The sequence below is a fragment of the Chiloscyllium punctatum genome, chromosome 25 (assembly GCF_047496795.1).
Source record: "Chiloscyllium punctatum isolate Juve2018m chromosome 25, sChiPun1.3, whole genome shotgun sequence".
NCBI lineage: Eukaryota > Metazoa > Chordata > Chondrichthyes > Orectolobiformes > Hemiscylliidae > Chiloscyllium > Chiloscyllium punctatum.
Window position 1 is genome coordinate 73,696,434 of NC_092763.1, and position 16,748 is coordinate 73,713,181.

At 47.2% G+C, this 16,748-nt stretch overlaps 1 protein-coding gene across 1 annotated transcript in view; it reads right to left on the reverse strand.

Annotated features, from left to right (window-relative positions):
• The window catches only part of radx (RPA1 related single stranded DNA binding protein), an 88,227-nt gene that overhangs the window by 49,706 nt on the left and 21,773 nt on the right, over nt 1–16,748 (reverse strand). Inside the window, exons 5-8 of the mRNA XM_072595573.1 lie at nt 6,235–6,343; nt 3,391–3,482; nt 3,182–3,304; nt 1,705–1,818 (exon numbers count right to left, since the gene is read on the reverse strand). Of these exons, the coding sequence (XP_072451674.1) occupies nt 1,705–1,818; nt 3,182–3,304; nt 3,391–3,482; nt 6,235–6,343 (438 nt within the window). The remainder of the gene's footprint in view (nt 1–1,704; nt 1,819–3,181; nt 3,305–3,390; nt 3,483–6,234; nt 6,344–16,748) is intronic.

Here is a 16,748-nt window from a genome sequence, read left to right on the forward strand (position 1 = left end):
ATATTGATATGCCCCAGAATATCAACATATTCCTCCCAAGCCTCATCACCCACCATATCCTTCTCCTATATGAATACCAATGAAAAGTATTCATTAAGGGGCATCCCCCCAGCTCTACATATAAATTGCCTCCTTTGTCCTTGAGTGGACTTATCCTTTTCCTAACTACCATCTTGCTATTATTATATGTATAAAACATCTTGGGATTTTCCTTAATCCTGTTTACCAAAGACATTGCATGGTCCCTTTTAACCCGAATTCCTTGTTTGAGTTCTTTCTTGCTATTGTTATATTCTTTGGGAAACTGTCTATCTTCAGTTTCCCAAACCCTATGTATGCTTCCTTTTTCTTTTTGACTGAGCTCTCAATTTCACGTATTATCCAAAGTTCCAGAATGTTGCCATCCTTACCCTTCATTTTCACAGGCCCTTTTAAAGATTCCCATGTGCCAGATGTGAGTTCACCCTCAAACAGCCACCTCCAAACACATTCCCCAGTTCCTACCTAATATTATAATCTGTCTGCCCCCAATTTAATACTTTCACCTAATGATTCCCTTATCCTTATCAGTAAGCAATTTAAAACTTATAGAGTTATGTTCAACGCTCCCGAAATGTTCGTCCCGTTGAAACTTCAATCACCTGGCTGGGCTCATTCCCTAATACCAGGTTTGGTGTGGCTGCTTCCCAAGTTGGAGTGTTTACATACTGTTTCAAAAGACCATTCTGGATCCACCTAACCCCGTCCAAGCCCCTGACACTAAGGAGTCCCAGTCAAATACAGGAAGTTAAGATCACTCACTACAACATCTTTCCATAATTTGCCAACACATCTGTTCCTCTATCTCTCGCTGGCTGTTGGGAGGCCTGTAGTACAATCCCAGCAAAGTGACTGCACCCTTCCTATTCCTGAACTCTACCCATCAGGCCTCGCTGGATGAGCCCTCCAAGATGTCCTCCCTCAGTACAGCCGCGATATTCTCCCTATTCAGTAACACAACTCCCCCACTCTTTTACATCACTGTCTAACTCACCTGAAACATCTAAATCCCGGAACGTTAAGCTGCCAAACCTGACTCTCTCTCAACCAAGTCTCTGGAATAACTACAACGTCATCGTTATTTATGGAGAAAGTGAGGACTGCAGATGCTGGGGATCAGAGTTGAGAGTGTGATGCTGGAAAAGCACAGCAGGTCAGGCAGCATCTGAGGAGCAGGAGAATTGACATTTTGGGCATAAGCCCTTCATCAGGAATATGTTATATGTACTCATCAAGCTCTTAGTTCATCTGCCTTACCCGTTATCCTCCTTGCATTACAACAAATATACCTCACACTGCCATTCCCACCATGTTCAGCAACCTCCCCCTGCCTACTTTTCCTCTTAGTTTTATTGGTCCGAGTCTCTGTCTGCTCTTTGGTCATTTTACTGGCTGATCTACTGCTCCAGTTCCCACGCCTTTGTCTATCTTTAATGTCCCTTGAGATGGTGGTAAGCACCAGGCTTCCTTGAATACAACGTCAAGGTGAAGTTCCTGATGAAGAGTTTATGCCAAAAACATCGACTCTCCTGCTCCTCGGATGCTGCCTGACTGGGTGTGGTTTTCCAGCGGCCACACCTTTTGACTCTGTCCTTGACTACAATGTTCGGAAATGGTCAAAGTTTCTCACGCACGTGCACAGAGCTGGAGGAGCAGGGAACCCACCTGAGATAGAGATCTGACTTTCATTGGAGGTAGTGAGATAGGGAACAGTGGTAATCACTCCACCAGGTCGCAATTCTCGAACCAACCTCATCTGGGTGCACACCAAGTAAGTCACTGCAAAGGAAAGTACTGTCTGTAAGGAGGGTTGCTTCCATTGGCACAGCTCTTACGGTTGCCCCAAAACGAGGAGCAGCATTCCCTCGAATATTCTTACCGGCTGGATCCAGACATCAATGCTGCAACTGGCGTGCTGACATCAAACGCCATGCGTGGACCATCAGAGCAGCTGTCCGCGCACACAGTTTACAGGGAACGCTGATTGGGAGGGGGAGGGTGTTCATTGTGAAGATGGAAAAGCAACAACACGTGCACACAACACACTCCCAGCAACCCCGATGTGGTAATGACCGGGCAATCTGTACTTTCAGCCAGGACACCAGCAATGGTGCCAAGAAATATTTTACGTCAACTTGAGGGGGCATATAGGATCTCCATTGTTAATGCTAAAGGATCTGGCTTTCTCGGATTTGACATCAGTACTAATTTTAAAGGCCATGTGGTCAGCAATATTAAGTTTAGATGCTAACTCTCCTGCTATGGAGTATTACAGTGCTTTTTAATTTTTGTGGTTTTCAATACTGAACTGTGCATTGAAATAAGAAGGAATTGTTTTTAAAAAACAGAGTTCTGGCAACGGTGATGTATGTTTTGAAAGCAAGTAACTGGACACCTGTGCCAGGCAGCGTGTAAATAACTGTTCGAAGAAGAAGCAATTGAACTTCAAGTTACAGATCATTTTAAGCCAAGGAAGTGCCCAGATGAACATATTGCTGGCAATACGAAGTTGACTGGTCTATGGACTAGTGACTATGGAAAGAAACGCTTGCGCCTCTGCACCACCAGCTTCTCCAAGTATCTGTCTGTAAAGTGGGTGCACTAATTCACCCTTTTATGCCATCTCCACAACAACTCACAGCGACTGGGCAGGGCAGCTCCTGACTGGGCACACAGTGGCCTTTTACAGATGGCACTGGTGCCAGGGATCCCAAGACATCCTTCCACCTGTGGTGAATGGGAGAATCGGGTAACATTCAAGGACCGTGGTGCTATAGAGGCATGAGGGCATAGGTAATGAGACAAATTTGGGACAATTGCATGGGAAAACTCACTAGGCCTTGCAGAAAGAAACCATCCACAAAACTCACTGAAAAATTACACTATTTCCAGTAAGATGTAACTCATCTTGTCCATTTCTCTTGCTACAGAGGCTACCCAGATCAGAGGAGTATTTCCAATATTTCCCTTCTTATTTCAGATTTCTATCATATTTTGCTTTTACATGCATACAAATTGTTATTAAAGGTAATGCAAGTTACTGTTAAAGGCAATGCATAACATGCACATTGTTCATTTTGGAACAAGTTAGTTAATTCCAGTCAGTTGCAGCTGATTACCAAAAAGACAAAACATAACTTACTCGGATGAATCTGTTGAAAGGTTTCTGGCTGTGAAGTTGCAAACAGTTCCAGGACAAAAGGTTGCTCAGTGCTACCATCTACAGCATGCACCCAGCGGTACAAGTAGAAATCCTCACTGCTGTCTTTGTCATGGTAAAAAAGAGATGGGAGTTAAACAGGGTATTGTCATACTGAATTTTTCCCACTGTCAGCACGTTGAAAAGATTACCTTCCCTTCTTATTCGCTGACATCTCCCTACAAAGGTGACAAGTCCAATAATATCGCATGTGAAACCCTCAGACAACTGATCCAACTCCAGCCTGAAAAAACAAGTTAAGATGAAACAGCTGACTAGATCATTTTGCAAGCTGAACATATACTGAACTATTGTAAATGTGCAGTTAGTTGATTCACAGAAGAATTTGCCTGGAGCATTTATTTTCTGAACAGGAATCCATTAGAAAACATCATGCGTACTTCTTAATAAAAAACAACTGCACTCACTGATTTGAAGTGCATGCAAATGTTATTTCTAAGACTGGCAAGAGAACACAGATTAGAACTAAAAGACAGACTATAGTGAGGGAACTGAGGAGGAAAGGTTGGCCACAAAGAGTCTTCATAATGTGGATTGGTCCACAATAACAAATACTGTCTATCCACATTCCAGAGCATCATTTGCAGTGGCAGAGCACAGAATGCCTACACAGTGTGGAAGTAGGCCATTTGGCCCATTGAGTCCAGAGCGATTCTCTGAAGGGCATCCCACCTAGACCCAGTGCCTACCCTATCTCTGTAACCCTGCATTTTCCCATGACTAAACCACCTAGTCTGCACATCCCTGGATACTATGGGCAATTTAGCATGGCTAATCCAACTAACCCCACACCTTTGGACTGTGGAAGGAACCGAAGCACCCAGAGAAGATCAATGTGCAGACTTGGAAAGAGTACAACAGTGTTGGAGGTACCTTCACTCAGGGGTGTGTTCAACCCAGGCTTCCGGTTAAGGTAGGTGTGGAAGATTATGTGTCTTCAGGAACAACAGAAAAGCTGCTTCCCCAGTATCCTGCCTCCACAAACATGACCACTACCAGCACAGAGCAAACCGCCATTGTTTCATCTGCTGCTCGAAGGGTCTGCTGCTCACAAACTAATCGCGAGAATCTGCCCACTTTACAGAAGTGACCGTATTTCAAAACGCCCCACTGTGGAACATTTCAGGATATCCTGAGGGTGCAGGATAAGACACCACTGAGACATTGAAGATTACTTACAGTGTGGAAACAGGCCCTTCGGCCCAACAAGTCCACACCGCACCCGCCGAAGCGCAACCCACCCATACCCCTACATCTACCCCTTACCTAACACTACTGGCAATTTAGCATGGCCAATTCACCTAACCTGCACATCTTTGGAGTGTGGGAGGAAACCGGAGAACCCGGAGGAAACCCACGCAGACACGGGGAGAACGTGCAAACTCCACACAGAGAGTCGCCTGAGGCGGGAATTGAACCCGGATCTCTGGCGCTGTGAGGCAGCAGTGCTAACCACTGTGCCACCGTGCTGCCCATTTTGCCCATTGCTGTCGACTAAAAGGTTTGTCCACATATTGTTTGTGGCTTCTATTAAACTTCTGGACAGACTGTCATCACCCAGCAGGATTGCGAGGCTGCCAAGATGGCTTTCTGAACAGGCTGGGAGAATAAATCATAATAGAAATAAATGCTACTTGTTGGGTAAGCAGGAGACATGTCACAGTGTCATGGCGAGATAGTGGTGAAGTGATAATATCACGGGACCTGCAATGGAGACTGATGGTCTCAAGACAAAGGATTCAAATCCCACCACGGCAGCTAACGGAATTTAAATTCAATTCATAAATCCGTTAAAATCCTGCAAAAATTATTAAAATCAATCGGTTTTCACTATTGCACCTTAAGGGAAGGAAATCTGCCATCCCTATCTGGATCGGCCTACATGTCCTAGTTGATACATCCCCTCACACAATATCTAAAACAGATCACCCAGCCATTCATTGCACCCATGACAGTACTGCTCTCCTGCAGTAGTTCACTGAGTAAGGAGGGACAGATGTGTCAGAGAGGGATTGCAATGCAGGTTCATCCCTGGGATTCATGTATTGGAGGCATTCCAGAGAAATTTCATTCACGGTGTGCAACAGGATCGGTGCTAGGTCCATCGCCTTTTGTCATCTATGTAAATGATTTGGATGCAAATATAGGAGACCTGGTTAGTAAGTTTGCAGATGACACCAAAGTAGGTGCTGTAGTGGACAGTGAAAAAGATTATCGCAGAATACAATGAGACCTGGATCAAATGGTTGAAATGGCTGACGATTGGCAGATGGAGTTTAATTTAGATAAATGTGAGATGTTGCGTTTTGGTAAGGCAAACCAGGGCAGGACTTATACACTTAATGGTCAGGCCCTGGCGAGTGTTGCCGAACAAGGAGACCTAGGGGTGCCAGGTGCCTAGTTGGCCTCACCGACATCCTGTACAGCTGCACCAGGATGTCCAAACTTCCATACACATTGTTCCGACCAATGAAGGCAAGCGTGGCAAACACTTTCTGCACCACCAACTCCACCTGCAAGGCCACTTTCAGCAAAACACTCACCTGGATACTTCCAAATTATTTCTGGACCAGACGTGATGGACTGAATGGCCTATTGATGCACCTAAATCTTTTGGTTTTAGGTGACTCCAGACCCACAGCAAGGTAATCAATTCTTACGTGCGCTCTGAATTAGTCGAGAGAGCTGAGAGAATTGGGAATGGGAAACAAATGTTGGCTTTGACAGCTTTGGCTCACATCCAACAAATGAACAAACATGGTGTTTTGAAATACAATGCCGTGTAAGTCCAGGTACATGAGGAAATGATTGTTTACTGTGTGGGTAAACTTAGCTCACTGCACATTAGACTGCAACCAGTTAGTGTAAGCTATATCACTGACATAAAACCATTGGCATCGCTTCATGTGTTTAGCAGTAGCCACCATGATGCAGTGGTGATGAATTTCAAAGGGAATCTAATACGGGAATAGTACCTCGTGATAAAATTGTACTTAATGTCAGGTAACCTCCACTCTGCTTTGACTTGCTGATGTGGCACGATCTGGATTTCAGCACGAGGGTCTCGCGGATTCAGGCAGATCTCTGAAATCAAATCCAGCAGAAAGTTAACGGAAAACCTTCAGAAATAACAGATTTTCTGGAGACTAGCTGATGGGGGAAACCCGTCGGCACTCTGTAAGGTTTCTGAATCAAGGTGCTGAGACAGCCACAGGCCAGTGTTTGACTCATATGAGGTGCACTCTCTCTCTCTCTCTCTGTTTTCTTTATAAACATGTCCAACTTCAAGATTTGTAGCACCTTTCATTATGGCAGGCTGTCCCAAAGGGTCACAAGCCTTTTAAACATTGCTGTAATACTGGTACAAGGATTACATACAGAAAGGACCGACAAACAGCCGTGAGATAATGACCAGATCATTCATCTAAATAGTATTTGTTGATGAGATAAGTATTGACTGTGTTGAGTTGCAGCTTGGCAAGGACTAAGGCTTAGGGATAATCCAAGGGTGACTCTAAGGGTGAAATACTTTTGGTGTTTAATTAGCTCAACATGTAGCTACCAGCAAACAACAGCAGTCCTCTACTTGCTGCTCGTCTTTCTAGGGTGCTCTGCCTGACTGAGACACTCTAGATCAGACTTAACTCAAGTGGTAGCACATTCAGTTCAGTCAAGAGGTTCTGGTTTCAAGTTCCACTCCAAAGGATGAAGACAAACCCCAGACTGACACTCCAGTGCAGCACTGAGGAAGCTCTATACGGCCAGAGGTGTCTCATTTCAGAAGAGCTGTTAAACAGAAGTGAGGTTTCCCCTCTTCAGGTGGATGCAGGTGGCACGATTCATAATTTCCCCTTGTCCTTGCTCCCTCAAGCAATACCAGATGACCTGGATAGTCATGGCACCTATAACAGTGCAACTTGCTCTCAGTACTTCACTAAAGGAGAGATATACTAATCAGGGAGAAAACGCATTTGGGATTCACCACCATGGTGCGACTGTCTTTCGAGGAATGCTTGAGGAGTCTGATCGCATTTCCAGAAGTTCCAAAGAATGAGAGACAACTTCAGTGAAGCTAAAATAGTTTGCACAGGCTGTAACGGGGCGGAAAGATGGCTGGTGCGTCTAAAACAAGATATAAGCTCACATTGAGTCGAGGGGGCACCTTTTCATTTAGAGGGTGATAAATCTTTAGAATTCTCCAGAAAGCTGTGGAAGCTCCGGTTTTGGGTACAATTCAACACTGTGGACTCATAATGTCAGGGGATGGCACAGGAAAGTGGCAGAGATGGTTAGCCATGATCGGTGGAATCAGCTTAACATGCTGAGTAGGTGTATCCTGTTCCTATTCACTTTGTGCTGAGGTATTCTGACTGGGAATAGAACTCTGGGTTCTGCCAACTCAAAGTCAAGTTTACTCCCACTGGGCTACTGCTGTAAACCTGGGACAAAAGCAGAAATTGCTGCCAAAACTCAGCAGGTCTGGCAGGGAGAAAGCAGAGCTAACATTTCGAGTTCAGAGGGTCTTCGGAGTTCTGACAGAAGAGTCACAGGACTTGACTGCTTTCTCCCTGGCAGACCTGCGGAGTTTCACCAGCAATTTCTGATGTTCATTTCAGATCTCCAGCATCTGCAGTTCTTTGTTTGATTTGAGAGCTGAAACCAGGGAATCTGACATACTGTGCTCTTTCAGGAGTAGAGCTTGATTCAATAGCCAATGCATGCCATGAGCACAGCTCTATACTGGAGGTGTCCAATGGCAGGATTGTCCATTTAGAGGTTTGGGAAATCATATTAATACCAGCAATCCGATTCTCAAAATGTTCAGACAAACCTCCTCCATCTACTTTATCAACATTTGTTTCAAACAGTTTTGATAATCCCAATGATATACTGGCATTGGAGACCATCCAGAGGAGCTTCACTAGGTGGCACTATGTACGAAGGGACTGTCTTAGGAGAGGAGACGAGAGATTCATAGAATCCTTACAGTGTGGAAACAGGCCCTTTGGTCAAACTGCATTTTGGGAAAGCAAATCTTAGCAGGACACGTACACTTAATGGTAAGGTCCTAGGGAGAGTTGCTAAACAAAGAGGCTTTGGAGTGTAGGTTCATAGCTCCCTGAAAGTGGAGTCGCAAGTAGATAGGATAGTGAAGAAGGTGTCAGGTATGCTTTCCTTTATTGGTCAGAGTATTGAGTACAGGGGTTGAGAGGTCATGTTGTGGCTGTACGGGACATTGGTTAGGAACACTGTGTGCAATTCTGGTCTCCTTCCTATCGGAAGGATGTTTTGAAACTTGAAAGGGTTCAGAAAAGATTTACAAGGATGTTGCCAGGGTTGGAGGATTTGAGCTACAGCGAGAGGCTGAACAGGCTGGGGCTGTTCTCCCTGGAGCTTCAATGGCTGAGGGGTGACCTCATAAAGGTTTGTAAAATCATGAGGGGCATGTATAGGATAAATAGTCAAAGTCTTTTCCCTGGGGTGGGGAGTCCAGAACTAGAGGGGATAAGTTTAGGGTGAGAAGGGAAGGATATAAAAGAGACCTAAGCGGCAACTTTTTCATGCAGAGCGTGGTGCGTGTGTGGAATGAGCTGCCAGAGGAAGTGGTGGAGGCTGGTACAATTGCAACATTTAAATGGCATCTGGATGGGTATATAAATAGGAAAGGTTTGAAGGGATATGGACCATGTGCTGGCAGGTGGGACGAGATTGGGTTGGAATATCTGGTCGGCATGGACGAGTTGGACCAAATGGTCTGTTTCCGTGCTGTACATCTCTATGACTCTAAGCCCATACCGACCCTCTGAAGAGTAACCCATCTCAACCCATTCCTCTACATTTACCCCTGACTAATGTACCTAACCTACACATTGCTGAACTGCATGGGCAACTTAGCGTGGCCACTTCACTTGAGCTGCACATCCTTGGATTGTGAAAGGAAATGGGAGCACCCAGAGGAAACCCACACAGACACGGGGAGAATGTGCAAACTCCACACAGACAGTCGCCCAAGGCTGGAATCGAGCATGGGTCTCTGGTGCTGTGAGGCAGCAGTGCTAACCACGGAGTCACCTTGCCACCCCTTATGGGTCCACAGATTGGGTCTGTGTCCATTAGAGTTGAGAAGAATGCAAGGTAGCCTGAATGAATCATCCAAGATTCTTAGAGCAGTTGACAGAATAGATGTCAAAAGGTTATTTTCTTTTCTGGTTTATAACCGGAAGGAATAATCTTAAAATAAGGGGTCACACATTTACGACAGAGAGAGAATTTCCCTCTCAGTGAATTTATGGTATTCTTTACTGCAGAGGGCTATCAAGATTCAGTCATTAAGCATATCCAAGGATGAGATAGACAGACTTTTAATCAGGGAACCAAGGGCTATGGGGAAAATGGCTGGAAAATGCAGTTGAGAATTATCAGATCGAGCAGGATCTCATTTAATGGTGGAGTAGTATTGATAGGCTGAATGGTCTACTTCTGTTCCCACATCTTATGGTCTTATTAGAAGAGAAGACAAAGGAGTCTGTTATTGACACATTCAGTGGTCACATTAAAATGTGGGTGGTATGTTGGTGAGGGCATGGATCACACTGAATGACCCTATCAGTTAGCACACACATAATGGGCCAAATGGCCTCTTTCTCAGCTCCATGATACTATTTCACAGGGAGATTTGTGCAATCCTGTTCAAGGGAATTGGAAACAACAAACCAGAAACAAAAAGAAGAGAAAAAGCCAGAGATGAAATTGGATTTAAAAAATCACAAAAAATATGATTTGACAACAAGGTGCATGAGCAATATAATTAGCATGATTCAAATGGACTTCTGCAAAACTGACTTTTCAGGCATTCTAGACAAATAGAGTTGGAGAGAGTCAGAGAGGAGAGAAAGAGGGTAAAGCAAGAGGTGAAGTGAAGGAGACAAAGAAAAGAAAGGCAAAATGAATTATTAATAGAAAAGGGAATTAAAAACAGAATGAATCAGAAAAGTATAGACAAGGACCAGAGTCAGAGAAATGTAAAGCTAAATAAGAGGCACAGTTGGATAAAAGTTAAAAAGGGAGAGATTTAGCTAGATAGTCATAGGGTAGGGCAGAGACAGTGAGATAGAGAGAGAGAAGGGGGGGGGGAAAGAGAGAGAGAGAGAGAGAGAGAGAGAGAGAGAGGAAGACAGAGGGAAGAGAGGGGGAAGGGGGAGTGAGGGGGGAGAGAGAGGAGGAGAGGGGGAGAGGGGGGGAGTGGAGAAAGGTGGGATGAGGGAGAAAGGCGGGAAAGAGAGAGGGGGGAAAGGGGGGGAAAGGGGGGGAAGGGGGGGGAAGAAGAGAGGGGGGAAAAAGAGAGGGGGGGCAAAGAGAGAGGGGGGCAAAGAGAGAGGGGGAGAAAGAGAGAGGGGGGAGAAAGAGAGAGGGGGAGAAAGAGAGAGGGGGAGAAAGAGAGAGGGGGAGAAAGAGAGAGGGGGGCAAAGAGAGAGGGGGGCAAAGAGAGAGGGGGGCAAAGAGAGAGGGGGGCAAAGAGAGAGGGGGGCAAAGAGAGAGGGGGGCAAAGAGAGAGGGGGGCAAAGAGAGAGGGGGGCAAAGAGAGAGGGGGGCAAAGAGAGAGGGGGGCAAAGAGAGAGGGGGGCAAAGAGAGAGGGGGGGCAAAGAGAGAGGGGGGGCAAAGAGAGAGGGGGGGCAAAGAGAGAGGGGGGGCAAAGAGAGAGGGGGGGCAAAGAGAGAGGGGGGCAAAGAGAGAGGGGGGGGCAAAGAGAGAGGGGGCCAAAGAGAGAGGGGGCCAAAGAGAGAGGGGGGCCAAAGAGAGAGGGGGCCAAAGAGAGAGGGGGCCAAAGAGAGAGGGGGGCAAAGAGAGAGGGGGGCAAAGAGAGAGGGGGGCAAAGAGAGAGGGGGGCGAAGAGAGAGGGGGGCGAAGAGAGAGGGGGGCGAAGAGAGAGGGGGGCGAAGAGGGGGGGGGGCGAAGAGGGGGGGGGGCGAAGAGAGGGGGGGCGAAGAGAGGGGGGGCGAAGAGAGGGGGGGCGAAGAGAGGGGGGGCGAAGAGAGGGGGGGGGCGAAGAGAGAGGGGGGCGAAGAGGGGGGGGGGGCGAAGAGGGGGGGGGGGTGAAGAGTGGGGGGGGTGAAGAGTGGGGGGGGTGAAGAGTGGGGGGGAAAGAGTGGGGGGGAAAGAGTGGGGGGGAAAGAGTGGGGGGGAAAGAGTGGGGGGGAAAGAGTGGGGGGGAAAGAGAGAGGGGGAAAGAGAGAGGGGGAAAGAGAGAGGGGGAAAGAGAGAGGGGGAAAGAGAGAGGGGGAAAGAGAGAGGGGGAAAGAGAGAGGGGGGAAAGAGAGAGGGGGGAAAGAGAGAGGGGGGAAAGAGAGAGGGGGGAAAGAGAGAGGGGGGAAAGAGAGAGGGGGGGAAAGAGAGAGGGGGGAAGAGGGGGGGGGAGAAGGGGGGGGGGAAGAGAGGTGGGGGGAAGAGAGGGGGGGGGAAGAGAGAGGGGGGGAAAGAGAGAGGGGGGGAAAGAGAGAGGGGGGGAAAGAGAGAGGGGGGGAAAGAGAGAGGGGGTGGGAAAGAGAGAGGGGGGGGAAAGAGAGAGGGGGGGGAAAGAGAGATGGGGGGGGGAAAGAGAGGGGGGGGGAAAGAGAGAGGGGGGGGAAAGAGAGAGGGGGGGGGAAGAGAGAGGGGGGGGAAGAGAGAGGGGGGGGAAGAGAGAGGGGGGGGAAGAGAGAGGGGGGGGAAGAGAGAGGGGGGGAAAGAGAGAGGGAGGGGAAGAGAGAGGGGGGGGAAGAGAGAGGGGGGGAAGAGAGAGGGGGGGGAAGAGAGAGGGGGGGGAAGAGAGAGGGGGGGGAAGAGAGAGGGGGGGAAGAGAGAGGGGGGGAAGAGAGAGGGGGGGGAAGAGAGAGGGGGGGGAAGAGAGAGGGGGGGGGAAGAGAGAGGGGGGGGAAGAGAGAGGGGGGGAAGAGAGAGGGGGGGGAAGAGAGAGGGGGGGGAAGAGAGAGGGGGGGAGAGAGAGGGGGGGAAGAGAGAGGGGGGGAAGAGAGAGGGGGGGGAAGAGAGAGGGGGGGGAAGAGAGAGGGGGGGGAAGAGAGAGGGGGGGGAAGAGAGAGGGGGGGGAAGAGAGAGGGGGGGGAAGAGAGAGGGGGGGGGAAGAGAGAGGGGGGGGAAGAGAGAGGGGGGGGAAGAGAGAGGGGGGGGGAAGAGAGAGGGGGGGGAAGAGAGAGGGGGGGGAAGAGAGAGGGGGGGGAGAGAGAGGGGGGGGGAAGAGAGAGGGGGGGGAAGAGAGAGGGGGGGGAAGAGAGAGGGGGGGAAGAGAGAGGGGGGGAAGAGAGAGGGGGGGAAGAGAGAGGGGGGGAAGAGAGAGGGGGGGGAAGAGAGAGGGGGGGAAGAGAGAGGGGGGGGAAGAGAGAGGGAAAGAGATGGGGGGGTGAAAGTGGGGGAGAGAGAAGGGGAGGGAGGGGGAGAGAGAGAGACGGTGAGAGAGAAAGGTAGACAATGGTGGGGGAGTGGGTGCATGGGGAGGGAGAGGGAAATGGAGGGATAATCAAAGACAAAAGTACTGAAGCTTTTATGCTCTGATACTAATGGGTGCCAGCTAACTGACCAGTAAGCTGGTTTTTGTGCTTACAGAATAAACAATGTGGGATATCTATGTCGTAGAATAATACTTAATGCACAGTGCACTTACGTTAGATAACAGTGAATGTGGTACTCTCACCTATGGTTCTAAGACTCTTTATCTGTGGGTCACGTGGAGTGGCCCAGGTTCTCATCTGGTAACTGTGTTTAACTGAGTACCGGTGCAGCAGGAGAACTGTGCCAACGTGCAGGGACTGGTACCATTCAGGACACAAAGAGTTCCACAAAACCAGTGGCATCATACCCGACTGATCAGCTACTTCAAAGTAGGCCTACAGCAAAAGCCAAAAGGAAATCTTAGACACAGTCACAGTCCGATGGGCGGGATGTACATCACCATCTCTACAATGGGTTTGCTTTACCCCAAATGCTGTACCACACCATTACAACCCTTTACCTCCGGGACCACAGGTAAACCTAAAACAAGAAATTACACCTCTAAAGAACACATCAAAAAACCCCAGTGGCTTTTAACAAAGTCAAAAAGTAAATACAAAGGGTTTTTTTGAGGTAAGAAGTTCAACTATCTGTATAGATATCAGTGAAGATAAATTAAGAACAACTTGTTGATACTGCATAACTGAACAGATATACTGCTTAGCGTTTACTGATCGATGCATTAATGTACAGATCTCTGTACAACAGGATGGAGAGGGTCAGGGGATAAATGGCAACATGGCAATTGTTTGTTCATCATTTATACGATGACAGACATTCTGATGCCTGAGAGTCCCTCTTCACACAGGCAGGCCATTTGTGAATATGTTTAAATCAAGTTGCTGTAATACAATTGGGAGCTTGATTGCAAACTAGTGTCAATGGTTTATCAGAGGTTGGAAAGCCCAACAGGGGGATTCCAGTGACACTGTGGTAATATCCCTACCTCGCGACCACGAGATCCAGGTTCAATCCCTCCTGCTTCAGAGATGTGCCTGAACAGGCTGATTAGAAAATATTGAACACGTAAAGATAGTGGTGGGGGCTGCGTGTTCTACAGGGTGAAGAGGCTTTTCCAGCACACAGCTTGTGGGTGAGAACCTTAACTTTGCTCATGTTATGCAGCAAAATTCAATACTGAGCCACATAAAGCAGTCAGGGAATGATAGTTTATCAGGGGAGGTGATGGCCTACTGGTATTATTGGTTAGCTTGTTAATCCAGAGACCTGGCAATGTTCTTGGGACCTGGGTTCAAATCCTGTCTATGGCAGATGGTGGAATTTGAATTCAATAAATATGTGGAATTAGGCATCAGTTGATGAATCCATAGTTGATTGTCAGAAAAGCCCATCCATTTCACTAATATCCTTTTGTGAAAGAAGTTGCTGTGCTTCCCTGGTCTGGCCTACATGTGACTCCAGACCCACAGCAATGTGGTTTGCTCTCAACTGCCCTCTGGGCAATTAGGTTGGGCACTAAATGTTGGAATTGTTTTGCAAAACATGAAAGTTCAGGATCAGGATTTAAACAGAGGAACATTTCAAAGCCTTCAGAACATCGGGGAGTGAATACAGATGGGATCACTGACCTGATATGGAAAGTCCACCTTTGTTTGGGGTCGTCCATAATAGCGTAGCCTGGACTTGTGCATTATTCGCACCAGAAGACGTGGAAATCCAACATTCGTTCTCCAGGTCATTGACAGGTCTTGGAGGGAAATGAGTCCGAAGCCTGTCAGAAAACAATGGGAATGGAATATTAGGTTTTCTTTCAAAATGAAAGGTGAAACATTAATTCTGCTTCTCTCTCTCTCTTTCCACAGATGCTGTTTAACTGGCTGTGTATTTCTAGCAGTTCCTGCTTTTTAATCAGTATTCACAGTCACCAATTTTAAAATGAGTTTGGATATGTATCGGTCAGTGGATAAGTATGGATTTGTGACGGTCAGATAAGTCTCAGTCTAATCCAGATGAACTGCCAAGGAAATCTCTAACATGGTGGACAGGGAAATGTCTTTGCATTGTGTCTGTATTGATTTACAGAAGGGACCTGAGAAAAGATTGTGAACAAAGAATCAGCACACAAAAAAAACTAGAGGTAACTTTGTGACAAGTGTCAGTAATTTGCTCTAATTGTTCTTTAATTGGCACTATGCGTCAAGTGATGTCACCCAGGGGTCTGTAACGAGGCCTCAGCTTTTGATTACTAACATTAATGACTTGGATTAAGGATGAAGGATATCCAACTTCATCAGTTACACAACCTTTGGAGTCATTGAATGTAGCATAGATGTGAATGTGTAGCTACACAGGGATAAAATATAAAGTAAATGAGCAGAGCTATGGCAGATGGAGTTCAAGGTTTATAAAATCATGATGGGTATGGATAGGGTAAATAGACATGGTCTTCTGACTGGGTTGGGGGAGTACAGAAATAGAGGGATATAGGTTTAGGGTGAGAGGGGCAAGATTTAAAAGAGACCTAAGGGACATGCAAAGGGTGGTGCATGTATGGAATGAGCTGCCAGCGGAAGTGATGGAGGCTGGTACAATTGCAACATTTAAAAGGCATCAGGATGGTTACTTGAATAGAAAGGGTTTAGATGGATATGGACCAAGTGCTGGCAAATGGGATTAGATTGGTTTAGGATATCTGATCAGCATGGATAAGTGGACAGAAGTGCCTGTTTCCGTGCTGAACATCTCTCGGCCTCTATAAGTCAGAAAGGTGGTGAAATACTCCCCATTTGCCCAGATGAGTGCAGCTCCAACAACATTCAAGAAGCTTGACATCATCCAAGTCAATGCACCCCAGTTGACTGGTACCACATCTACAAACATCCACTCCTGCCATGAGGATGTTGACTTGCTCACTGAGCTGAGTTTGATCGTAGATGTTTTGCCACCATTCTAGGTTACATCATCAGTGCACCTCCAGTGAAGCATTGGTGTTCTGTCCCACTTGCTATTTATGTGTCTGCATCTGCTGGGGTTGGTGATGTTATTTCCTGTTTTGTCGCTGGTTCTGTTTCTTTGTGGTTGGTATATGGGGTCCAACTCGACCTGTTTGTCAATGGACTTCCAGGTCGAGTGCCAGGCTTCCAGCAATTCCTGTGCATGTGTCGATTTGGCTTGCCCTAGGATGGATATGTTGACAGGAATGCAGGCAACAACAACACCAACACCATTAGCAAAGACAGCACCTTCAACCTCCTGGATGTGTGCCTCACGACTCACTTCAGCTTCAATGGCCAGGTATACCAACAAATCAATGGAGCACCCATGGGATCACTGATATCAGGACTAAGAGCAAAAGCTGTCATGCAAAGACTGGAAAGCACAGCACTGCCTACTATCCAGCCAAAACGGTGGATTGACTACGTAGATGACAGCTTGATCATTACCAAATGCACACAGCTAGAAGAAACCCATCAACTGGTAAACAACATCCTTACCAGCATACAACTCACCAAGAAAGAAGAGAACAACCGACTCCCCTTCCTGGACAGAATGGTCGAACACATGGCCAAGTGGGAGCTGCAGACCAGTGTATACAGGAAGGCCAGCTACATAGACCAAGTACTCAACTACAGTAGCAACCATCCCAACACCCACGAACAGAACTGCATCAGAACATTGTTCAAGAGAGCCACAATACACTGCAGCAGCCTAGAGCTGTGCAAAGCTGAATAAAAACACCTACACAACGTCTTCAGAAACAACAGGAACCCAGAAAGCATAGTCCACTGATATCTCCACGACAGACCACAACAGGAAGACACAACATGTCCGGATACACTGGTCACGCTGCCATACATTAAGGACATATCAGAAATGACAACCAAAGTACTTCGACTCTTGGGTATCATGGGAGCCCACAAACCAACTCCCAAATTATGACAGCTATTAATATGTGTAAAGGATCCCTTACTGACAAACTATAGA